Source organism: Ranitomeya variabilis, chromosome 4 (assembly GCF_051348905.1).
Source record: "Ranitomeya variabilis isolate aRanVar5 chromosome 4, aRanVar5.hap1, whole genome shotgun sequence".
Classification (NCBI taxonomy): Eukaryota; Metazoa; Chordata; class Amphibia; order Anura; family Dendrobatidae; genus Ranitomeya; species Ranitomeya variabilis.
Window position 1 is genome coordinate 461,021,377 of NC_135235.1, and position 20,059 is coordinate 461,041,435.

At 42.7% G+C, this 20,059-nt stretch overlaps 1 protein-coding gene across 2 annotated transcripts in view; it reads right to left on the reverse strand.

The window, feature by feature from the left end:
• Positions 1-928: 928 nt before the first annotated feature.
• ZNFX1 (zinc finger NFX1-type containing 1) overlaps positions 929-20,059 on the reverse strand; it is a 75,375-nt gene continuing 56,244 nt past the window's right edge. For both annotated transcript variants that reach the window (XM_077251650.1, XM_077251649.1), the window contains 10 exons: positions 18,100-18,248; positions 16,867-17,010; positions 14,797-14,902; positions 12,307-12,542; positions 12,090-12,229; positions 10,306-10,460; positions 10,082-10,227; positions 8,600-8,710; positions 6,139-6,234; positions 929-3,952 (listed from right to left, as the gene is read on the reverse strand). In XM_077251650.1, coding sequence (XP_077107765.1) covers positions 1,514-3,952; positions 6,139-6,234; positions 8,600-8,710; positions 10,082-10,227; positions 10,306-10,460; positions 12,090-12,229; positions 12,307-12,542; positions 14,797-14,902; positions 16,867-17,010; positions 18,100-18,248 — 3,722 coding nt within the window. In that variant the 3' untranslated portion in view covers positions 929-1,513. The remainder of the gene's footprint in view (positions 3,953-6,138; positions 6,235-8,599; positions 8,711-10,081; positions 10,228-10,305; positions 10,461-12,089; positions 12,230-12,306; positions 12,543-14,796; positions 14,903-16,866; positions 17,011-18,099; positions 18,249-20,059) is intronic.

Consider the following 20,059-nt stretch of genomic DNA (forward strand, 5'->3'; position numbering starts at 1 on the left):
AGGGCGCCGGACATAACAGGCAGGTAAATTGCAATTACCTGTCTGTTGGGACTTAAATACGGTACATTTTTTGCTTTTCATAAAGTTCTGGATATCCCCTTTCAGTATATCTTCCCACCTGTTTTTCCCCTCTATCTCTACCCTCCCCTCTTCTTTGACAGCTCTGGTTTTATAGGGCCAGAGAGGAGGAGAAACAGAATTTGTAGACTGTGAGCCCTCGCAGGTAGGGTCCTCTCTCCTTCTCTCCTCCAGTACCAGTCAGTGACTTCTATTGTTTACGATTACTGTCCTCATTTTTATTATGTATACCCCTTTTCAAATGTAAAGCATCATGAAATAAATGGCGCTATAATAATAATAATAATAATTGGGTGATCTGGCTGTCATTATGTGATCTTTCTAAGGATTTGAAATTGAAAACTGCAAACTATCAAGGTAAGAAATTTTTGGCGCTAATTCAGACATCAATGTGAAAAAAAAAATGACCAGTTTCCAATCAGTGTTTTGGATCAGATTTTTATCAGTATTTGGTCATTTTGTCAGTTTTTATCAGAGTTTAATCAGGTTTTTAATTGCGTGTGAGACGTTTTCTCCAAGTTTTCCTACCAAAGCATGAAAATTTATCATTATACAGATGGCACACGGATGGCATCCAAGTGCTGTCTGAGTTTTCACAGACACATAGACTTGAATTGCTGAGTTTGATCCGTGATTTGGGTCAATGTCAGACATATCTCCATGTATTGGAGAACAGATCAGTTGGCAAAACTGTGTGAATAGCCCCTTAGACTTTAATAACTGTACTAGGTATAGAATCTATCCGTAAAAAACAATAGAAATAATGTGAAAAACTGAAGTCTGAATGAGCCCTTAAGCAACAATGCCAACTATACTACAGACATGATGAGAGAAAATACCGAAATGCAGATTTCATGAAAAAAATAATTTTATTTTTTCACATTTTTAAACAAGATCTATGCATATTTAAAATATCCTTACATTAATATTTTAGCATATTTATTTTTAAAGGTGGACATGCTTTGTCTAAGATTTGAAAAATCATGGCCATTAACTGTAAATTAATCAGTTATTTTACCTGAGCACTAATTATCACAGAGCAGCTGAATGTGGGTAGGTGCTGTGCCCTCAGACCCTGTGATATAACAGGGCTATGATGGAGACAGCTTTCACTAATAATACACTTATTTCACATTTTATTTTACTCACTTATATACAAAAGTCTAGAGGAAGTCTCTATTGGGGCTAACAATTTACATTGCCCATCACAATGTCTTTGGGAAGAAACCAGAGTATCTGGAGGAAACCCACGCAAACACGGGGAGAACATACAAACTTCTTGCAGATGTCATTGGTGGGATTTGAATCCAGGACCCCAGGGTAAAAGTTTTAACCACTGAGCTGGCCATGTTTTACAATAAGGTTGCTTTGTGCCAACATACACACACAGAGTGCACGGAGAAAGGATGAGGCTCCATTTCTAACAAGTTAATTATCAAATTAAGTCTTCAAAATTTTGCAAGTTATTAGCAGTTTCTGACCAAGCTGCATATTGAGCACCATCCATTTCTGGTGCCAATGTGTTGGTTGACACAAGACGATGATTTGCTCCTCCAATGACTTCATGGCACTCAGGACATGTAGAGCTCTGCATTGCCCCCCCACATTCCGTAATACAATATACATGGTTATTGGGACACTTAAACCAGTGACCTCTCTGAAGGCCCATGGCCTGCACGATCATTTTTCGTTCACTCTCTGAAATGTCTAGTCCCGAACGTGGAAGGCTTTCTTTCAGCTCTTTTAGTTTTGCTTTCACAAAGTTTTCATCTTCCTCTGTAAACGTTTTACTTCTTTCTAAGACATTTCTTAAGGCTTCTATTTCTATCTTGATTGTTGGGGTGATTTTTGCTTTGGCAGTCTTACATCTTATGAGCAAATCTAGGAGATAGGTGAAACGTAGCACCTCACACTGGAGATCAGAAAGCTCTTGCTCTGTGAAAGTTGTACGTGTTTTTTCCAACCATTTCTTAATTTCTAGCAAGCGATTTTTCAGGGCCTTCCTCTCCCCATCATCTACTTTGCTGATATTAGTGAATAACTTTGCTATTTTGTTATAGAATAATATCTTGTTTTCTAAACTGAGCAATGTTCGGAGTGGTGTTTCTACATTCTCTATTTCATCCTTTAACACTGAATATTCATCTGGAAAATTTCTTCTGATTTCCACTATCTCCTGTAAAGTCTTTAAGAGTCGGTTTTTGGTTTCATTTTGAAGATCCACTGCTCCTTTTATCATTTTCTTCACCTTCTCAATCTCATCCAGAGTTTTGTTGATGATTGTACCATATCTTAGATTTTTCCTTATGGGAGTCTGACATTTTGGGCACACTTTTAGTTTGATTGCAGTTTGCTCTTCAGAATGATGGTCTCCGTTCATGTACGTATCCATACCCTCAGTTTCGAAAATGTGCCCACAGTCCTCCAACTGTACAAACCGGGCATCGTCATCATCTTCAAACCCAAAAAAGATCTCATTGACTTCATCTTTATGGCATTCTCTACACTTTTTAGGACAAGGCTCACCACATAAACCAATGCAAGGGTGTCCACATTTCAGCTGTTTTGGACATGGAACATTGCATGGTGGACGGTCGCATGGCTCAGAGCAAAGCTTGCTGCAGGCATAGTGTTCACATCTCCAGTAACAGGGCTCCATACATGGAGCGCAGGGTTCCCCACATTTCTTTTTACATTGACTATGAATGCAGCGGTTTTTGCATGCCATTTTGCATGGAGGGCATTCATTTGTGCAAGGCTCTTTGCATTCATGGGAACATATTAAAATAGCTTTGCATGGATGTCGACAGCTATCATGAAATCTGCCTTGAAAGCAGCTATCGCATGTACCACGGCATGTGTGATAGCAACTTAACGTAATTCGGCAGGGTTGTTTGCATTTTATTGGCATGCCAAACTCTAGGTCTCGTTTTTGCCAGCACAGAACTTCCTGACTATGCCCACACTTTAGCTGGACTCTAGTTGTCTCTTGACAGCGTTCTTCACATTCTTCTCCACAAAGCTTTTTGCATGGATGACCACACTGGAGGACCTGGCTACATGGTACAGTGCAACGGAAATCATTCACAGAAATGCTACATGGCACTATTTGTAGGTGACCACATTGTGGCATAAGCTTCTCAACTTCCTCCATGCATTTTCCACAGGTCTCAAAACATTTTCTTTTGCAACGGTGTCCATCTCCGCACAACACCTTCTGGCAGTCTTTGTTGCACTGGTATTCTTTGTGCTCAAGATCATATGGGTGGCACACCCGTGTACACACATGTCCACAGTTCAGTCTAAAATCACATTTCTGGGTGCATCCTCCTTCTGGTACCTTCTTAAAATCACTAGCTTTACTCACAAGCGTACGGTTATTAGGGTGATTTTGACAGCTAAGCATCAGCTGATCACCAACTTGTGCCCCTTGACGTAAAGTACAAAGGATGTGACTCCAAAGAGACACAGTGCCCAGCATGTTCATATTCCCAATGCAAAACAGTCCTTTTTTGGCTCTTGACAACGCGACACAGATCCTGTTGGAGATCTGAAGGAATCCAACCTTTTTTTGCTTGTTGCTACGGACCAATGAGAGAAGTATTATATCATTTTCTTCTCCCTGGTACTTGTCAACGACATGCACTTTCACTCCGGTGAAGGTCTTGGCAGGCATGAGTTTGCGAAGACAGAAAAGCTGCCCTGTGTACGTGGTGAGGATGGTAATCTGAGATGGTTTATATTCTTGATGCAAAAAGTACTTGCACAGTTCCACTATGAACTCAGCCTCGTGTTTGTTCTGGTGACTTCTCCCATCTTGGATCTCTTGTTCCAGGAATTCATGTTGCACAAAGAAAAGGTTCGTTGAAACGCCCTGAAGTGTGAAAAACAAAAAAGTTCCATTATTGTAAATATATATTTTCTAACATATGTAGGAGTGGTTGTCTGTGATGAGAAAAAAAACAAGATTTTTTTTGTTAGAAAGAACTTCAGTCTTGCCCACAGGCTGTGTCTGGTATTGTATTTCAGGGCCTAGCTGCAAAAGTATACACAGTCTATGAACAAGAGTAAAACATCTTTGAAATTAAACTGAGCTGTAATACCAGGCATAATCCATAGAAAAAAGTGGAAATGTTTCTGAATTAGATGGTTTTACTGCTAGTTTTCAGTTTACAAATATAAGTGCCTCTTTCTTGCCACGAGAATCTGCCCCCACTCTAGCACTGCCGTTCCGGGAGTCCCAGCTGGACTGGAAGTTATAATGTCCCGACCCTACAGTCAATCAGCGGCCTCAATAGCCTGGCTCAGAAGCCAGGTCACTGGTGGTTGGGACGGCATCATCATTTCCGTTTCAGCGGGAGCCATCAGAGCAGACTATGGGGGTAGATTCTGTTGGTAAGTATGCCTAGTTCCTTTTTGCTATAAGCCACCTTACCTCCTGTAAACCTAAAAAAAACAAGTGGAAAGTCCTAGTTAAGCTGACCTGTAATAATAGTAATAAAAGTGGTGCTTCCTCTAGAGAAAACACCAGTTTTGCTCATCTTAGACAACCCATATATTGCTTGTTAGTGTCAATTTTTTTTTATCCTAGTAAATCAGATGCTAATTACAAATTAATATTCTGTTATCTAATTTTAATAGATTCCCACTCAACAAGCGCAGCTTCTCTTGACACCATATTTACGCTACTGGCTGCAGTTTTGCAATATGACTTCTAAGCGTTGTGTAAAGGGACTTTGTCAGCAGGTTTTTTTATATCTAACTTGAAAGAAGCATAGTGTAGTGCCAGGGACCCGGATTCCACCGATGTATCACTTATTAGCCCGGGTGCTATAATTTCAGCACAATCAGTGTTTTATCAGCAGAAGATGTATCACTGCTAGACTAGGTCTCATGTGCAGGCCAGTCAGGCTAATCTGTATAACCCCGCCCCCCACTGATTAGCAGCTTGCTGACAATGCACAGTGCACACAGGAAGCTGCCAATCAGTGGTGTGGGTAGGGTTATACACAGCTGAGCATACTGACCACTGCTACATCTACAGCAGGCAAAACAGAGATTCTATCCAACATCATACATCACTGGAATCAGGGTTTCTGCCCTTACATCATGCTGCTGTCTGATTACAAATCCAGATTCCCATTAACATGTAGGTGCAGCGTTAGCCCACAACCTTACCTTGATACACCTCATATAAGGGCTCATTCAGATGACAGTAGTTTTTCTTTTTTGCAAAACAAGGACCAATTTTTTTATCAGATTTTCATTGCTATTTGTCATCCTATACAAAAAAGCAACTGATGGAGGTTTCTTAATCTTCTATCAATCCATGAAAATGGACAGCAAAGGGATAGCATCTTTTTACTACCTTATTTTTTTCATGAAACCCATACACTTCCATTGGTTAGTTTGATCCACGACTCAAAATTGGTCTTTTCTCCATGTTTTTGTGAAGACCACTAAGTCCACAAAAATGAACAGACATATGAACAGCCCCATAGACTGCAAGAGGTACAAGTTACAGTGGGGGAAATAAGTATTCGTAGGAGCCAGAACTCTTAATGGTTGGTAGGGGATCAAATACTTATTTCTCACTGCAAAATGCAAATACATTTATACAATGTGATTTTTGTGGATTTTATTTTTTGATATTTAATCTCTCAATGTTAAAATTAAACTGCCCTTAAAATTATAGACTGTTCATGTCTTTGTCAGTGGGCAAACTAACAAAATCAGCAAGGGATCAAATACTTATTTCCCCCACTGTATATCCATGAAAAACAAGGATATGAATAACCTGAAGTCTGAGTGAACCCTAAAGCTAAGAAGGCATAATCAGGATATAGTTTCAGCCTGTGGATAAAAGCAATTATGTTTCTTCTCACTAGCAGCAAGTACAGATCCTGAAAATGGTGCGGAACTAAAAACAAAGTATATTAGACATTTTCAGAACTTCTTATATAATGAATGAGCTTTTTAAGTAAAAATGCAATCCCATATTAATAGTTGAAATCAGCGATGTCATTCATAATACAATTCACAAGGTCATGTCTCCCTCACCTTGATATTTTCATAGTTGAGTACAGATGGGTGATTTTCCAGCTGAGTGTAGATATGAGGAGTCAATAGCCTTGCTATTTCAGGTCGCATGCGATGCTGAGGAATGACATATAGTGTTATTGAATAATCGAAGTAATGTCCTCCTTACAAATACTTGCATGACAGTCACATTTGCAAAAATGATCGTTAATAATGCTTATTACTCAACAGCAGCGGTCCTCAACTCCAGTCCTCAAGAGCCACCAACAGGTCATCTTTTCAGGATTTCCTTAGTATTTCATACCTCCCAACCGTCCCGATTTCAGCGTGACAGTCCCGCTTTGGCACCGGTGTCCCGCTGTCCCGCTTCGGGCATTTAAAATCCCGAATTTGCGGCCGCCGGTGAAGCCCCGCCCACTTCCGGGACGTAGAGAGAGCCCGATTAGTACCCGCTGTTCGTTCCGTTCCCTGGGACTGCGTTGTAGCCACGCCCCCTTGAGTTGCCTCACCGCCCGCCTCCGGCTTCCTCCTCAACTATAGACGTGGGCGGACTCTGAGGACAGAGCGGCAGCACCCGGACTGGTTTCTGGCACGGGGGCAGAGTTGTGAGACACTCCGTGTCTGTGTGACCGCGGGAGCAGCGAGCGGATCTCCAGACTGTAAGTGAATGTATGTGTCTCTCCCCCTCTCCATGCAGCGCTGCCCTGCTGCGGTTACAGCAGAGACTCTGACAGCATAGGAGGACTGACAAACTAAACTTTGTCTCCCCATGGTGCGCGCACCCCGCTCCCACTCTCCCCCTGGTACCCATCCATCGGATTCTCCACCAACCTGGTGCAGCACCCCTTACATTCTATGGGGGCTGCCACCTGCCTGCGTTACATTCTATGGGGGCTGCCACCTGCCTGCGTTACATTCTATGGGGGCTGCCACCTGCCTGCGTTACATTCTATGGGGGCTGCCACCTGCCTGCGTTACATTCTATGGGGGCTGCCACCTGCCTGCGTTACATTCTATGGGGGCTGTGCAGCATTATATTCTATGGGGCTGTGCTGTATTACATTCTATGGGGACTGAGCTGTAATGCTGGATACAGCAGTCAGCGGCGCAGCTGGATGACACCATTCAGCGCCGTGGGAGTGGAAGCTGCCGGCTGCTGCGAGGGAGCGCGGTGAAAGGTGTTTGTGTGTACTGATGGAGAAGGCAATGATGGGGGTGGGGTAACCATGTGTGGCCATTATACTGCACCCAGCATTGTGTGGGGCCATTATACTGTACCCAGCATTGTGTGGCCATTATACTATACCCAGCATCGTGTGGGGCCATTATACTGTACAAAGCATCATGTGGCGCCATTATACTGTATGGACCATCACGTGGGGCAAGTATACTGTACGCAGCATCATGTGGGGCCATTATACAGTATGGAGCATAATGTGGCCAATGGCCATTGTACAGTATGGAGCGTCGTGTGTGGCCATATTTTTTTGTTCATAATTATTGTTAACGAAACATTGTGATCAGAAGTGCTAAATGGGTGTGGTTGGGGCGTGGCTAGTTGTGAAATGGGTGTGGCCTAAAATTTGCCGCGGCGCGCTACGCGCGCCACTGACTTTGTCCCTCTTTCCCTTCCCCTAAAGTTGGGAGGTATGGTATTTCACAGGTGATGGAATTCCTGCCTGTGCAGGTGATCCTTAGTATTGCCCTGGTGATAATTACAGCACCTGCACAGGCAAGAATTCCATCATGTGATGCGGCTGCAGTACAGTTTAGCGCAACCTCAACCCCCCTGGTGCTGGTGAGGGAAAAGAGGCTGCACACTAACAGCGTAGCAACACTGAGCAGCCACACAGGTGTCACAGGTAACAGAAGAGTGGTCAGATGAGCAGAGTCCGAAACTGTCAGGAGCAAAAGTAACAGCATGCACGAAGTGAGAGACAAGCCGGAAGTCAGAGCCAAACGGGAGTGCGGTATCCAAAACGTGAGACGTAAGTCGAAGTAGGGGTACAGGCCAGATGTCAAAGCCGATCGGGGAACGAGGTATTAGAGACAGAAAGCAAGAGACGGGGTTCAGAGATCAGGCCGAGTCATACACTGTAAGGAAACTAGACAAACACTATCTCAGGGACAGGGAATGGGTCTCACACAAATACGGGAAGTCAGAGTCAGACGGATCACCAGGGTATACGGGTCAGCTGCTCTAGCCTGGAAGCATGAACTATCACTGATGCTGGCCAGCAGACTGCAGAGCACTGAAAAAGCCCAGCCAGCTCCAAAACGAGGCCAAGGGGATTAACCCCCGCATGACCAGTCCAGAGAGAGCATATCAGAAAACAAACCCCGAACTGGATCACGACACATCACCTGTGAAATACTAAAGAAATCCTGAAAACATGACCTGTTGGTGGCTCTTGAGGACCGGAGTTGGGGACCACTACTCTACAGAAACAATAAAGTTTCATCCTCTTTGTGCTATCCTTACCTGGTAGTTGAGACGAACAAATGGTAGATCAGATTGAATAAGACGCTCAAACAGGGACACTTCCAGGTTAAAGTTTTTGGCCAGGTCGTACACATTGGCACTTGGCCTTAGCTGTAACAAAATGTGAGAATAATGTGTTTAAACATGTGTACCTTGAATACTATGAGTATTCTTGCATGTTCTGCACAGGTGTAAGGTTTAGGGTCAGGTTCCGCATTACATATTTTGGTAATGTAATTTTTAATTCTAAACCAAAAATCTTAAAGGTAATCTGTCAAGAGGTTTTTACTATGTAATCTGATTGCACCAAGATGTAGGGGCTGAGAGCCTGATTACAGGGATCTGTCACTTACTGGACTGTGCTTTTTGTGGTTTCAATACAATCAGTGTTTTATCAGCAGGAAATTATCACTAAAGCACAACTGGCCTCCAAGATACGCTGAATTCAAAAAGTGTCATGCGCTTCTGTACGAATGCCTTAATGAATGGGGGCCATAGTAATATATAACATATAATTCTCTCTGTAGCTGGAAATAGAAACAGCTGCCATTATAATAAAAAAATGTGTAGGCTATAAGCTCCCATAGTGATAGCACAAAAATTTTTATTTTTAAAGGTGTTGTCCGGTCTAAAATGAGAAGACTAGTCATTCTGTGTGACTGCAGACTTGTGAATCCACCTAGAGCGCGTACTATGTCCTGCTAAAATTCGCTGTAGTCTGCCCCAGGAATGGCAGCCAAGTATGCGCTATGCATACTCCTTGGCAGAGGCCGTCTGTGTGTGTGTTTTTTCGGTTTGGTAAAAATTCAATTTTCAGGTCAGCACAGTTGATATTTGTAACCAATCAAGGCTTTAGCAGTTAGGTAAATGAAGAAAGGGACTTCCTCATTTCCAGCCCCTGCAGAGACCACCTATGGTCCGACAGCAGTGGACATAATAACAATAACTTATATTCACCTGGTCAATCCCCCGCTGCTCCAGAGACGCTGTTTTGGTGGTTGTATTGTACCGTACTTAGTCATCTCTTCCTCAATGATGACGTTTTAACTACCCGTATGTGACCGCTGCAGTCAGTCGCTTGCTTCTGTTGTGATGCTAGCATAGCTGGCACATAATCACCAAGACTAGTGACTGGCGGCAGCAGTCACTTGCAGGTAGTTGGATCATCATCAATGTAGGACAATAAAATTGGACAAGCGACAGCACTGAGATAGCGGAAGATTTGACGGGTGAGTATAAATGATTTTATCATATCCCCTGGCCAAGAAGAATCAATGATAAATCCTTTAATTTAATATTGTTTTTTCAGAATGGCAAACAAGGTGGTTTCCAGGAACTAGTTACCATCCACCACTTTGCACGACTATACCACTATGAGGGCTTGTCTTTTGCATGCTGAGCTAGTGTGCTACTGATAACCCCCATCTAACATACTCTTATAACAACCATCAACCTCATTGGGTTACATGTGCTTGTACTTACCTGTTGATGGTCCCCAATGAGAATGAGATGTTGGCAGGCAGCGCTGAGCGTGGTTATGGTGTGAGCTTCTAGAACTTCTGCCGCCTCTTCCACTATTACAATACGTGGCTCCACTTCCTGGAGGATGCGCCTATATTTTGCAGCACCTATTCAGAGGATGACACCTGTTTACTGGGACAAGTAACAAACATCCCTGAATTTACCAAATCATCCAAACCACTGACCTGTAGTTGTCATGCCAATTACTGTTGCTTCCATGAGAATATGCAAGTCTTGTCTTTGCCTTAATTCTGACAAGCGATCTGCCGACTCTTGATAATTTTGCTCATGATTCAAAATTTTCTGCCGAATATCTATTTGATAGAGTTGTATCCAATATCTAGATTTTTGAAAAAAAAAATATTGCACATTCAATAGTCGCATCCACATCAGTAAGTCAGAATTATTGTTCTCATTATGTTGCCCACATGTGTACAGCACCTTTCTGTAGTTGTTGCTAGGGGTTGTTTTAGGTGAGGTTACCCTGGAAAGGACTAGTGCCCATGATTTCCCTTAATTCTCATGAACAATACACCTATTTACAGCTGCCTGTATCCCCCTTTATTACAAGGTCTATGTAACAGGGGGTAGTGTTGCCATTATCACATTAAGATAAGTAGCTTTGCTACTGACATACAACTGCTGGTCTACAATTTACTGAACAAACTGCTGCCCAGCATGTGAAACACAATCCCTACAGGAACAGTGAGAGTATTAAGAGTCAGCGATCAATGGAGATAAGTGGCATATGTCTTCTGTACTACAAGGAGAGGTGAGGGAGACATCACACAAGCAGGAAACTAACACCAAGAACATAGTCATGTGAGACTGGTTGATTTAGACATTTTAGATGCAGACAGTTAATTCATCTTACAGCATGTAAACAATTTGAGCACTTTTCTTAAAGATCGAATAACCTTTCTACCTTATTGGGCTTTATAGCAAGTAAGGTGCGGACAAATTCTACCCCAAGCCTATGTACACAATGTTGAGAAGTCTTCTGTTTCTAATAGAATCCATGATGGTTCCATTTGTACTGGATTGAAAAGGGTCCCATTGACTTTGACTTTAATCAGGCCAGTCATCAGTCAGCCATGTATCCACTACTCAAAAAAGTACATCAATATACTCCCAAGGCTGTGATGATACCTATTGCTTCTCATCACCTATACATTTCCCCTTAGAGACAAAGGAGCCAATTCATTAAGACTAGTGTTGAGCATGCCAGTATAAATGAACAGAGCCACTGGTGAACAATGCGCTAAGAGATGCACGACAGTTAAATTGTGTAACTTTTCATGAATTTGATGGGAAAGCATAATCATGCCCTGTCCCACCATTGCTTCTGAGTTGCACAAATATTGAAAGTTATTAGGGTCTTGTACTCCAAAATTCTCATACGGAAGTAATGAATCGGCCCCAAAGTGTGTATCCACCTCTCTAATACACATATCACAGGATGAGAGCTGAGACTATAGCAGAGCAGCTTGCCCCTATAGATTTACAGTGTATGCCTGTATGAAATTTCTTGTGCATTTCTAAAAGCTAAGCATACCAAAAAGATTGTGTGATAGATACCAACCTGCACAAGGATGTACATGAAATAGGCCACCTGCATTTTTCTGTATGTAAAAAAGGTCATAATCTGTAGGAAATATTTGCATTCTGTACTAGCAAGGAAAGCCTCCATGAAAATCATCATTATAAGAGTAGTGATACAAGGCTTTTATATAGTGCTTGCAATTATGGCAGAAAACTTGTGTAATTGCATTGATAAGGTTGCCCCATTGTCTTTGTGCATGTGCTATCAAAAGAATATTCTAATTCTAGTCTTCCTCAAGCCATATACTTAGAACTGTACCAGTGTTAGTGTTTCCTTCCTCTTTTGTATTGTAAGTATATTTGGGTGACTAAGACATAAGATAACTCATGATAATCCAATGTGTGTTATCCTAAAAGTATGTATTACCTGTACAGTCTCCAGCGTGTATTTAGGTCCAGATTCCATAATTCTCTTATCTGGTCAGCTTCTGCTTCTGTCATTGCTTCTAATTTTCGCAGCTCAGTCTTTACTCTGTGCTTTCTCTTTTTTTTCTGTTCTCGTGACATCTTGACAAAAAGTATTTGAATTAAAAACAATTTGTTTTTATAGCTCTCTATATACTGTAGATTTTGATAGCACTTACTTCCCAACGCTCCTCAGGATCCTGTGTGCTTTCTTGTTCTTTGCTGTCTAATGACATTGCTTGTACATATTGTGCCAATTTATTTTCCTCAGCCTTCTTGTCCTTTCTTTTGGGCCTTCCATCTTCATTGTGATCATCATCAAGCATACGTTCTCTCTCAATTAAGTCAGCCTCTTCTTCAATATCAATCAGGTCCTCTTCTGGTTCCTCTTCTATTTCATAAGGCTCTGGTTGTTCTAAAATAATTGTAGACATTTTAGGTTTTATTTTGAATTATAAAGATAGTCTCTATCAAACTGGGTTTCTGGGGGCCCACCTAAGCACATGACTCTGAGGGTCCATTGGGTACACCACCAAAATATTTTCATACACATTCCTTTAGTCATCTTATTTCACTGCACTTGGTGCCTCATGTAAGAGTTACCAGGCATTGTGTGTGGTGGTGCCTTTAAACACTGTAGATACACTGGCCTTCAATGGACAAAGTGGTTTCCCTACTCAGGAATGACTAAAACAATCCAGATAGACATCAGCGATAGTTCAACTAACTATGACTCTCTTGAAGGCAATGAGATTGTTAATTTCAATGTCTCTTTTAGAGTTAACAGTTTTGAACAGAGAAGGAAAGTTACACTTGAGACAATCAGCTGGCAAACATTTCAGCAGCACTTCCATCACAATTTCTCTATCACCTTCATATTGTTTTGTAGCAGCACCCACCACAATTCTGTTCAAGGACCCTTCACATTGTCACCTCTCTTGGCAGCCCCCAATTGCTTTTTTTGGCCGCTTGCTCACTTTCAGTCTACTCAAAGTTACCACATAACAGTTCGTCACACACAGACACTTAAGTATGCCTGTTTCTGATGTAGTAATTTTCTTCACAATCAGACCTCAGACTCTTCTTCTGTGTCAAACTTAACAGTCAGGAATAAGCCTCTCTGCTCCCATCTTCTATACCTAATCTTTGCTCTTACGGTGGCTAACTTTGCACTGTTCTCCTTCTCTCTCACCTCCCCTTCCAAGAGCCATATTTATTTTTTATTTTTCCGTCTACATAGTTGTTTGATGGCTTGTTTTTTTTGCGGGACAAGTTGTAGTTTTGAATCTCACCATTCATTGAACTAGAAAAAATAACCTTTAATTTGACATTGATTTTTAGGTTCTGTTTTTACAGTGCTCACGTGCTTCAAATGAAGATGTCAGAGATTGACAGCGGCATTTAAGGGGTTCACAGCAGCAATCGGAGCTGATTTGTGTAACCTAGCTGGCAGTGTATCTTGGGAAGTAGTTAAAATCAGGCGTATAGAGCCATTCTGACATGGAATTTCAAAGTAACTACACTAGCTTCATAAGGTCTAAAGGATCTATTTAATAATATATGCAATCTGCGTGTGAAATCTGGTGATAGATTCACTTTCCATAATAAAAAATACTGTTTAATTATTTTCTGCTTCCATGCGTTCTCCTTGGTGTTGCTGCAATCACTATATGTGATGGGACAATTACTTTAAAAGAGGTCTAAGGGGTTTTAGAGTTTCACAAATGTGTACCCCAAATGCTGTAAAATTCCTAACCTAACAGAGCAAAAACTGACAAACTCCAGATCCAGCACAGGCTCCCCGTAGCTGCTCAGTTCTCAGTGTTTTGGCTGCAGGGGTGAAATAATGTTGAAGGCTCACATCACCACTGCAGCAAATTACTGAGCTCAGCGGTTATGAGGGGGTAGACAACACAAGCCGATAATGTCAGCGATTTGCTACTGCGGTGATGCGAGCTGACTTTACGACTTCACCGCTGCAGCCAAAACATAACAGTACTGAACAGCTGCGGGGAGTCGGCGCTGGACGCGTGGTGGGTGAGAGTCCACTCTGTTGCTTTAGCCATTTTCCAGTGTTCGGGGTCCACTTTCTTGAAAGTGGAAAACCCTTTTAAGCCTGCACTGGGAATTTAAGTACAAACAGTGGATCAGGAAATCCCACAGATGCTCTCTCAAATGGATAGCCTCAAATTATGACCACTTTAGTTAAAATGGGTTTATCCGGCCTTAGGTTATAAGTTGGCAGACTTGTGAATCCTTACATCATCCAGTGCCAACGCTAGGAGCGTACGGTCATGTGACCACAAGTATACGATCTGCATACTTCCAGCAACATTCCCAACAGACCGTGCTTGGCCTCATTCATACACTTGCATTGAGCGAGGCCGCTCCCATCTACTCGGTACATGACCACGTGTATGCAAATCACATACTTGCTATCAGGCACTTGTCACTTCCAGCACTGAAGGATCTTCACAGTGAATGTGAGAATTCACAAGTCTGCAGTCACGTAGAGTGACTGCAGACTAGTAGGCTAAGCCCGGACAACCCCTTTAAGGGAAGGATCACTCCTCCAAGAAATTGACATATCATGAGGCAGGATAAACGTTTTCTTGTGAAAGCGGATGTATGCTTTATCTATGCGGTAGTATACAGCAAAATTACATTACCTGCTGCATTTGGATCTGTCGTTTGGTTAAATGGAAGGATACCCAAACCAAGCCATTCCACAATTATTGAGATCTTCCCAGTTGGCATAAAGAAATCCTCACTATTCTGAGAAACAAAAGAAAATAGGTACATTTTAATTTTTGAATGTAGCCTACAAATGTATTCATACGACACCTGACCAGAGCACCGCTACTTGTAAACTTTAAGGTTACGGAACAACATGTGTAGCGAGACAGCGATTCTCTAAAAAGCCAAACACATTCGGAAACATTTGTGACTGTGTCGCGTTATGTCTCAGGTCCAAACCACGGGAAATCATTACATCCAATGTAGCAAGGTGTCACGCGACTCATGTCACCATGTAGCGCTAGCCTAAGGGTACCGTCACACAGTGAAATTTCCATCGCTACGACGGCACGATTCGTGACGTTCTAGCGATATCGTTACGATATCGCTGTGTCTGACACGCTACTGCGATCAGACATCACGCTGAGAATCGTACGTCGTAGCAGATCGTTTGGAACTTTCTTTCGTCGCTTGATCACCCGCTGACATCGCTGGATCGTTGTGTGTGACAGCGATCCAGCGATGTGTTCGCTTGTAACCAGGGTAAACATCGGGTAACTAAGTGCAGGGCCGCGCTTAGTAACCCGATGTTTACCCTGGTTACAAGCGTAAACTAAAAAAAAACAAACAGTACATACTTACATTCCGGTGTCTGTCCCCGGCGTCTCAGCTTCTCTGCACTGTGAGCGCCTGCCGGCCGGAAAGCGAGCACAGCGGTGACGTCACCGCTCTGCTTTCCGGCTATGGCGCTTACACAGTGCAGAGAAGCTGAGACGCCGGGGACAGACACCGGAATGTAAGTATGTACTGTTTGTTTTTTTTACGTTAACGCTGGTAACCAGGGTAAACATCGGGTTACTAAGCGTGGCCCTGCGCTTAGTAACCCGATGTTTACCCTGGTTACCCGGGGACTTCGGCATCGCTCCAGCGCCGTGATTGCAAAGTGTGACCGCAGTCTACGACGCTGGAGCAATATTCATACGACGCTGCGACGTCACGAATCGTGCCGTCGCAGCGATGGAAATTTCACTGTGTGACAGTACCCTAAGTCTTTTGTTACATGTTGAAAGTCTGATAGTCTCAACAGGTTGTTCCTGAAATTTGCTACCCCATGTCAGATAGGGAGCTTCCACAATACATTTCCGTTGAGAGTTCAGGTTTATGTTTAAGCACATTTGATCGTAAAACTGATCCTAGAACTATTTGCACCAAACTGTACTATTTAATAAGATTATGATGGAAATTTATCACTGTTTTTGGACCAGTTTTCCAGTATGGAAATGTCACAAAATTTATCATATGCTGATTTTGCACCAGAAATTGAGACTTTTTGTGACTTTTAGGCCACTGTTGACAGTTTAAAAAAAATGACTGTAATCTAGAAGTAGTTAGCTGTGCAAATAAGGTTTAAACCAGGTATGAATTTTAGCTTCTTAAAAAACTTGCACAAAAAGGCTCAAACTCTTTCCCCTCGGAGAGGGGCAGAAAAAATTGAAAATCATCTCTATACAGAAGTATTAGAGCTCGTGCAGGCGACCGTATTATTGGTCCAGGTGCTATCAGTTAAATCATTGGATCACACTTGGGCCAGTTGTTATTAAATGAGGCCTTGCATATGTCTAATTTTTTCCTTGGACCTAGTGGTCCAAGAAAAGAGATCATAGCATGCACAATTTGCCTCCAATAAACGAATATCTCTCGACAATTCAAGTCTATGGGTCTGTGAAAAAAAAACGGACAGCACTCTGCTGACATCTGAGTACAGTCCAATTTTCACACATCCGAGAGAAACAGATCCCACTCTGATCAATCTCTGATAAACATAATAAGACTTTTTCTCAGATGAAGCAAACACGGTCGTGTGACCCTACCCTAACTTATAAAGATGTGACAAAGTTATCAAACATTTTAATAATTTTGTTGCAAAAAAAAGAAAAGCCAGTAACACAAGCAACAACAACGTTATCACAATATAAATACCCCCCTTCTTTATTTTTTCCTACCATGATGCTATACAAGCTGTCCATGTGCTCATGTTTTATATACTTTTCAAGGAACTTTTCGTGAATGATGCCAGTTATGGAACACTGGATCAGCTGCGCCCCCTCGTGAAGCTTTATTTCTAATTCCTTCATCTTCTGCATGGCCTGATATAAAAAAAAAAACACAGAAAACAACAAATGAGGTTACAATCAGACAACCACTCTTAGTGTATGTCTCCACGTTACGGATGGGCGGCGGTATCGCCGCAGCGGCGAAGCCGCTCGGCGCTAAGCCCCGCCCCCTTAATGGGACGCGATCATGCCGGATGTGTTAACTCTTCACATCCGGGATGATCGTGCTCTCCCATAGGGCCCTGTGTTATGCCTTGCGGGGACGCTGCGTCCCCGCAAGGTGTACGGACATGCTGCGATCTGAAAAGACGCGCAGCATGTCCGTAGTCGCAGGGCCGCCGCGTGCGGGTTTCCACGCATAGTGGAGACGGGATTTCATCAAATCCCCTCCACTATGCTGGAACATCTGGACGCTGCTTGTTTGACGCTGCAGCGCTGCGCAGCGTCAAACTCGCAGCGTTTACTTAACGTGGAAACATACCCTTACTATGTGGGCTCGCTCACACTGACGAGTAGCATCTGATGATTTTCTCTTGCGAGAGCATCAATTGCTATGTGAAAATGACCCTCGGCTCAAACTCTGCTGCGAGCGTGATCCGAGTGACATTTTACTGTTATCTGATTCTCTCGCATGTGAAAATTGGATCACAGGTGCAGAGAAGATGGAAAAGTTAATTTCTCCATCTTCTCCATTCTGTGAGTAAGTGGATATCGGACTGCACTGGGATAACATCCGAGAGTTTTGAAAAAATCCTTCTTTTATCTGCTGCAGATCTACCAGTTCTCTGAATACTGAGGTCTTTATAAGCCCACCCACACCACTGATTGGCAGCTCTATGTGTACACTGTGCATAGGCAGAATGCTGCCAATCATTGTGGTGCAAAGTTGTACATTGCTCATGTATAGGGAGGTCTGCATGGCAGTAGGTTTTCTAGTCCTCTAGAGATAATCTCCTGCTACTAAAAAAAAATTGACTTTATCCTAACTACAGCCAGCATCCAACAAGTGACAAATCGCTGGGATCAGGGTCTCTGTCTCTACAATATCCTGCTCTCAGATTATGTGGCAAATAGCCTGGTGAGAGATTCCCTTTAAGAGCATCAAATATTATTGCAACTCACTTCTCCAATTGCTCTTCGTATATGTAATGGATTATTTCTGCGCATCCCGGATCCTGCTCTTAGTTCTTTAAGATTAAACTTTTTTAGAATCTCACTGCTGCTGCGCCCACCAACACGAACAATTCCATCTCTCAAGAACTGGTGGATTCCTAAAAAACATAAGTACATATATTATATGCTTAACATATTTTGATATATTGCTGTGACAATGGACAGCCAGCACTGAACCCCTTTTCAGTCTGCAAACAATTGTTACTATACCCTCCTATCCAGACAACAGAAAACATTACCTACAATTTCCCAGATCACCAGACACCGGGGATTACTACTTACCTCTAACTATTTTATATTAAACCTAGCAAACTTTTTAACCAGATAATAGCTAACATTACAAACTCAACTTCCCAAAAGATATTTGCTATCCCACCTTCCCTTCCATTTGGACACCAGGTAAATTATTTAAAGGGGTTCTCTGGGAATAGAAACAAAATGAATAGCTAAAGGAAATGTCATTATATATTTCTAAATACTTTAATTTAATACATCACAATTGTTTTGTGTAGAGAGATAAACACCACAGAATTAAAATGGCTGCTGTCCCGTTACACCTACAGAAACCTAATAATGTTATGATAGGTGCCTGTGAACACCAGGGGTGCTGAGGTAATAAGAGGCTCCTCACACTGCTGTCCACCCTGTCTATCTGATCTAATACTGGAAACATCAGGGATGCTGAGGTAAGAAGAGGCTGCTCACACTCCTGTCCACACTGCCTTTCTTATCTAATACTGGAGATACCAGGGGTGCTGAGGTAAGAGGAGGCTGCTCACACTGCTGTCCACCATGACTATCTGATCTAATACTGGAGATACCAGGGGTGCTGAGGTAAGAAGATGATGTTAACACTGCTGTCCACCATGACTATCTGATCTAATACTGGAGATACCAGGGGTGCTGAGGTAAGAAGAGGCTGCTCACACTGCTGTCCACCCTGTCTATCTGATCTAATACTGGAAACATCAGGGATGCTGAGGTAAGAAGAGGCTGCTCACACTCCTGTCCACACTGCCTTTCTTATCTAATACTGGAGATACCAGGGGTGCTGAGGTAAGAGGAGGCTGCTCACACTGCTGTCCACCATAACTATCTGATCTAATACTGGAGATACCAGGGGTGCTGAGGTAAGAAGAGGCTGCTCACACTGCTGTCCACCATGACTATCTGATCTAATACTGGAGATACCAGGGGTGCTGAGGTAAGAAGATGATGTTAACACTGCTGTCCACCATAACTATCTGACTTAATACTGGAGATACCAGGGGTGCTGAGGTAAGAAGAGGCTGCTCACACTGCTGTCCACCATGACTATCTGATCTAATACTGGAGATATCAAGAGTTCTGAGGTAAGAAGAGGCTGCTCACACTGCTGTCCACCATGACTATCTGATCTAATACTGGAGATACCAGGGGTGCTGAGGTAAGAAGAGGCTGCTCACACTGCTGTCCACCATGACTATCTGATCTAATACTGGAGATACCAGGGGTGCTGAGGTAAGAAGAGGCTGCTCACACTGCTGTCCACCTTTGTTTATCTGATACAATACTGGAGATATCAGGAGTGCAGAGGTAAGAAGAGGCTCCTCACACTGCTGCTCACCCACCCTGTCTATCTGACCTTATATTGCAGATACCAAGAGTGCCAAAGTAAGAAGAGGCTGCTAACACTGCTGTCCACCTTTGTTTATCTGATACAATACTGGAGATATCAGGAGTGCAGAAGTAAGAAGAGGCTGCTCACATTGCTGCTCACCCTGTCTATCTGACCTTATATTGCAGATACCAAGAGTGCCAAAGTAAGAAGAGGCTGCTCACACTGCTGTACACCCTATCTATCTGATCTAATACTGGAAACATCAGGGATGCTGAGTTAAGAAGAGGCTGCTCACACTGCTGTCCACAC